Source organism: Belonocnema kinseyi, chromosome 4, assembly GCF_010883055.1.
Source record: "Belonocnema kinseyi isolate 2016_QV_RU_SX_M_011 chromosome 4, B_treatae_v1, whole genome shotgun sequence".
Lineage (NCBI taxonomy): Eukaryota > Metazoa > Arthropoda > Insecta > Hymenoptera > Cynipidae > Belonocnema > Belonocnema kinseyi.
The window spans coordinates 35,859,210-35,864,995 of NC_046660.1; the positions used below are offsets into that span (position 1 = coordinate 35,859,210).

At 24.2% G+C, this 5,786-nt stretch overlaps 1 protein-coding gene across 2 annotated transcripts in view; it reads left to right on the forward strand.

The window, feature by feature from the left end:
* The window catches only part of LOC117171172 (PRA1 family protein 3), an 8,975-nt gene extending 4,491 nt beyond the window's left edge, over nucleotides 1–4,484 (forward strand). Inside the window, exons 3-5 of one of the 2 annotated variants that reach the window (XM_033358235.1) lie at nucleotides 818–1,035; nucleotides 1,116–1,229; nucleotides 4,312–4,448. In XM_033358235.1, the coding sequence (XP_033214126.1) occupies nucleotides 818–1,035; nucleotides 1,116–1,229; nucleotides 4,312–4,373 (394 nt within the window). In that variant the 3' untranslated portion in view covers nucleotides 4,374–4,448. Of the gene's footprint in view, nucleotides 1–800; nucleotides 1,036–1,115; nucleotides 1,230–4,311 lie in introns of both variants that reach the window. The other variant, XM_033358236.1, reaches the window with a different exon arrangement.
* The last annotated feature ends 1,302 nt before the right edge of the window (nucleotides 4,485–5,786 follow it).

Here is a 5,786-nt window from a genome sequence, read left to right on the forward strand (position 1 = left end):
TGGTTTAAAATGCAATTGCTTTTAGTTGAAGTTTAATATTTTTTTAATTAAAAATTCGAGCGTTTGTTTGAAAATTTATCTCTGTAGATTGAAAAATTAAATTATTTGTTTAAAAGTTCAATTATTTAGTTAAACATTCGTCTTTTTGCTTTAATGTTCAACTGTTTGCTTGCAAATGCAACTGTATTGTTAAAAATGAATTTTTTAGTTGTTGAAAATTCAACTATTTATTTGAAACTTTAATTATTTTAATAAAAATTCAAATATTTTGTTAAAGTTATGTTTTTGGTTAAAAATTAAACTGTTTTGTTGAAAATTCGTCCATTTTGAGAACAAATTCGATCTTTTGGGTTGAAAATTCATCTTTTTTGTTAAAAATTCAACTGCCTTTTAAAAAATTCATTTATTTGGTGAAAAGTGCAACTATTTTTGGCTGAACTTCAATTTTTTATTGAAAATTCAACTATTTTGTTCAAACTTCATATGTGCAGTTTGAGAATTCAATGATTTGGTTGAAATATATATTTTTTTTCTTGAAAATTCAACTGCCTTCTAAGAAGTGCATTTATTTGGTCAAAAATTAAACTATTTTGTTAAAAAGTTATCTTTTTATCCGAAAATTGAACTGATTCACTCATCATGTACCTTGTTGTGTTTAAAATTCATCTTTCATTGTAGAAAACTCATATATTTTCTTTGAAAAAAAAAAGACTTGTGAATTTAGGACAGCAGAACTCTGTTGTAATTCCAATAAAGTGATTTTAAAAACGAATTCCGAACGTTTTCATTATATTGTGCAATTTTTTTGTCAATGTAGATTAATTCACCCTGGAAAAATGCTACTGGGTATGATTGCAATGGCCGTATTGCTGTCTGCGTTTGCATACACTTCGACAGAAGGAAGAGCAGTACATAACTTCAAAAAACAATACCCTCTTGCTGGAATTATCTTAATTGTGTTGAGCGGCTGTTTTGTTACTTATACCTTGGGCTCTTTACTCGTCTTCTTAATTGGCATACTTTTACCTTTTTCTGGTACTTCACATTTTTTATATTCTTTGATTAGAAAAATATTAATTCGCACTTTAACTAAGGAGAAACAATTTATGTTTCAGTAATCTTTATTCATGCGTCTCTGAGGCTAAGAAATATTAAGAACAAGCTTGTCAATAAAATAGAGGGCATCGGCTTAAGGCGCACTCCAATGGGAATTTTCTTGGAACAGCTCGGTATGGAACAAGAACTATTTGCTTAAAGTTGAATAATTAATTTACAACCTGACTTATAATTGGTTAAGTTGAATGGAGAAGAATGCTCGAGAAATTATATATTTTCAAGTAATTGGCTTCTAGCCCTCGACACTATTTCTGCAGAATTATCATCTTGCAGAAATGGAATTGACATAAATATGTGTATAGCCTTTTCCGATTTTGGCTAAGCTTGCAAGTATTAATTGTTGTGTAAAAATAAAAAGTTTACATTTGAGAAATTAGAGAGTTTAAGATAGTATATTTTTCAGTTACTTTTAGTTTTAAGTAACTAGAGTATCTTTGCGCTTTAACTTAATACTCAGACTCAAGCATACCTCGTGTATAAAATTATTTGTTATAATATTGTTCACTTAAAAATTACACTAGGGTACGTTACCGTAATTGTGTATGATGAAATTATTCCTTATTGTAATATAATAAATTAATATACTAAAGAATATAACTTTTTATTTTGTATTTCTAATGGTTTCTTTTAATTTTGACACCATCGAACGTGTGCAAATTTGTTTAAACTTTTTTTAGTCCTCTTACGGGCCATTCATAAACTACGTTACCAAATTGAGGGCGGAGGGGGCTAAAAAATTAAACTAATATCTTGAAAATTCTTTTAGTTTCTTATTAAAAATTAATTTCTTCACTGAAAATTTAAATATTCCATTTTTTGTTGTAAATTTATCCGTTTTAGTTAGAAATCCAACTATTGGGTTGAAAATGTATCTTTCTCTTCAGGGTAAATTTAACTATTTAGTTGAAAATTATTTTTTTATAAGATAAAAAATTTCATTTGAAAATTCGTCTCTGGTCGAAATTGTAAATATATTTTCTAAAATTATTTTTTTTTCTTGGTTGAGATATAATTTTTTTTTAATAAAAATGTAACTATTACATTTTTCGTCAAAAATGGATTGATTGATGATTCGTAAATTCATGTATTTTGCCAAAAATTAATTTTCTTTGTTGAAAATTCCTCCCTTTTGGATAAAACTATATCTGCTGAGTTCAAATGTAATTTTTTTGTTTGAGAATTCAACTGTTTTGTTGAAAATTTGTCTTTTTTGGCTGAATTCAACTATTTTTTAAACTCTTTTTTTGTTGAAGTATGAACTATTATGTTACTATAAGAATTCATCTCTTTTTGGTTGTAAAATCAACTGCTTGGTTTCAAGTAAAAATACTTAATAAAAAATTCATTTTTTGTTTTGAGGATTCTTCATTGTAGTTTCAAAATCGATTATTTTGTTGTAAATTAACTTTTTGATTTAAAAATCATATTTTTGGCTTGAAAATTAAAATATTTGGTCGAAAATTAACTTTTTTGTTAACAACTTCTATTTTTTGTTAAAAATTAGAATATATTTTTTAAATTTATCTATTCAGTTAAAAACTCATATTTTAAGGTTAATATTTCGACTGTTTTGTAAAAATTTCATTTTTTCTGTTGAAGATTGTAGTTTCAAAATCAATTATTTAGTTATAAATTCAGTTTTTAGTTTGAAATTCATATTTTTGGCTTGAAAATTAAACTGTTAGGTTAAAAAATTAACTTTTTTTTGTTCAAAATTCCTATTTTTGGTTAAAATCTCATATTTTAAGGTTGAAATTTCGACTTTTTTTTGTAAAAAATTAATTTTTTCTGTTGAAGATTCCTCATTGTAGTTTCAAAATCAATTGTTTGGTTATAAATTAACTTTTTGTTTAAAACTCATATATTTGGCTTGAAAATTAAACTATTTGGTTGAAAATTAACTTTTTTAAATAAAAATTCCTATTTTGGTTAAAAATAAAAATTTTTTTTTTAAATTTATCTATTTGGTTAAAAACTCATATTTTAAGATTTAAACTTCGACTGTTTTGTTGAAAATTAGTCTTTTTTTGTCTTGAAAGTTATACTATTTAGTTGAAATATCACCTATTTGGTTAAAAATTAAACTATTGAGAAAAAAAAACTTTTTTTGTAGAGAATTCTTCTTTTTGGTTTCAAAATTAAACACTTTTATTAAAAATTAATTGTTTTGTTTGAAAATGCAAATACTTGGTTGAAAGTTGAACTACTTCGTTAAAAACACATTTATTTTGAAAATTCACCTCTTTTCTGTTAAGTTTAAGTATGTTGTTGAAAATTATTCTTTTTTTTGTAAAAATTTTTTTTTTCTGAAAATGTATACATTATATAATTTAACTTTTAAATTCTGTTGTGTTTAGGATTCAACTATTTTGTTAGAAATGCGCCTTTTTTCTATGAATTCAACTGGCGGACAATTCGCATTTTTTAAAATAATTTTTTAAACTGACAATTTAACGATTTCCTTTTTCGTTGAAAACTTATATTTTTTAGTTGAAAATTCATGTTTCTTGATTGAAATTTAACTTTCTTGTTGAAAATTTATCTTTTCCGATTTAAAATTCAACTTTTTTTAAAAAGACTCTACTTTTTAACATGAAAACTTAATTGTTTTGTAGAAAATTCGACTGTTTACCTAAAAAATTAATCTTCTTTGATGAACATTTTTTTATTTGGTTGAAAATTCCTCTTTTTCGTAGAAAATCAATCTTCTTGATAGAAAATTCATCTTTGTAGGATAAAAATTTAGCTATTAAGTTAAAATTTTAACTGTTTTATTGATATCTTAATTATTTTGTTGAAAATTCAACTATTTAGTCAGAAACATTTTTTTTGTAAACAATTCAACTGTTTTATTGAAAATTTGTCCTTTTAGATTTAAACTTCATCTCTTGTGTTAAAAAATTTATATTTCTTGTCTTAACTTTCGTAGTTAAGAAATCAACTTTTCTGCTTGGAAATGCAACTTTCTTCCCAAAAATTCAACTATTTCCTTGAAAATTCAACTGTTTTTGGTTAAATTTTAATATTTTTTGTTTGAAAATGCATCTTTTGTAAGAAAACAGCCGAAAATTAGTAACGTAATTTATAGACTGCCCCTCATTTTCGAAGGTCCTTGAAAAAAAAATTATAATTATTATAAGATGATATAAAATTCCTACCTAATTTTCATTAATTGCTTTTTGGTTCACCTTGTAGAGGATGTCACTGGTATGGCTCTACGTGCACAAACATCTATCCTGAAAAAACCTCACGAATAACCTGCTTCAAACAAGGCTTTTTTGGCACTAATACACAGGAAGATTTTTTTAACAATAAGCTTATGGAGAGGAAAGAACTGATATGAGTACCAAATAAATATTTTAAACAAGTTTTACAAATTCTGGTAATTTTTATTAACTCTATTTAACGAATTATGCTAAAACAATGATTTAGCAAGATATTTTTGTAATACTTTATTGAAAATTAAAGAAAATTCCTTTATCTGAAGCTTTATTAAACCTAGGATAATTTCAATTTGAAAGAGTTCAAAAGATTTAAATAATTCGAAACGATTTTTAAAATTTTTAAGAGATTTCTAAACATTTTAAAGATTTGCAACAGAGATTTTTATAAAGAAGTCTAAATTATATTTTTTTATGGAATTCTTTATTCCAAAGTAAAAATTATAATTTCTTACGGACATTTTTTTATATTTAATTAATTACCCTCCGAACTCGGAATTATAATTCTTTTAGAAAATTCTCTATAGAAAATCACAATGAAATTTCATTTCCAAAATTCCCTTTTCCAAGTTCAAACTATATTTATTTACAAGATTTTATATTATAATTCAGAAATAGATAATATAAATATAATATTTCCTTTTTCTAAAATTTGTAAGAGGCAGATTTAAGTTTTGGCAATTTTTTGTTAACAAAAAAAAATAATTTTTCAACTCAAACTGTGATTTCTAATAAGTAATTTTTTTAATTCGATAATTTCTGATTTTGAACAAGGATTCATTTTGTAAATTCCTTTTTTCTAAATCAGAATGAAAATCTGTTTGCAAAATTTCTCATTTTATGGAGAAAATTACCTTTTCCAAGACATTATAATTCTTTTCGAAAATTCCCGGATCCAAGTTAGGATAAATTATAAAATCAGAATTATAAAGCTTTTAGAAATTTATTAGTCGAAATTATAATTCTGTACGAAAATTCCAAGTTCCATCTCGAAATTACAATTCTTTTAGAAAATTTTTTCTGGCCGGAAATTTTCTGTTCCAAAATAAAAATTATAATTCTTTACGAAATTCTTTGTTTCAAAGTCCAAATTATAATTTTTAATGGGAATTTCCTATTTTAATCTAAAAATAATAATCCTTCACTAAAGTTGACTGTCCCAAAGTAAAAATTATCATTCTTTACTAAAATTCCCTGTCCCAAACTAAAAAATATAATTATTTACTAAAAAACCCTGTCCCAAAGTGAAAATTTTAATTATTTACTAAAATACCCTGTCCAAAAATGAAAATTATAATTCTGTACTGAAATTCCAAGTTCTATCTCGAAAGTATAATTTTTTTAGAAAAATTTTTCTGTCTCAAAGTAAAAATTCTAATTTTTTGCGGTAATTTTCTGTTCTAAAATAAAAACTAAAATTCTTTACGAAATTCTCTATTCCAAAGTCAA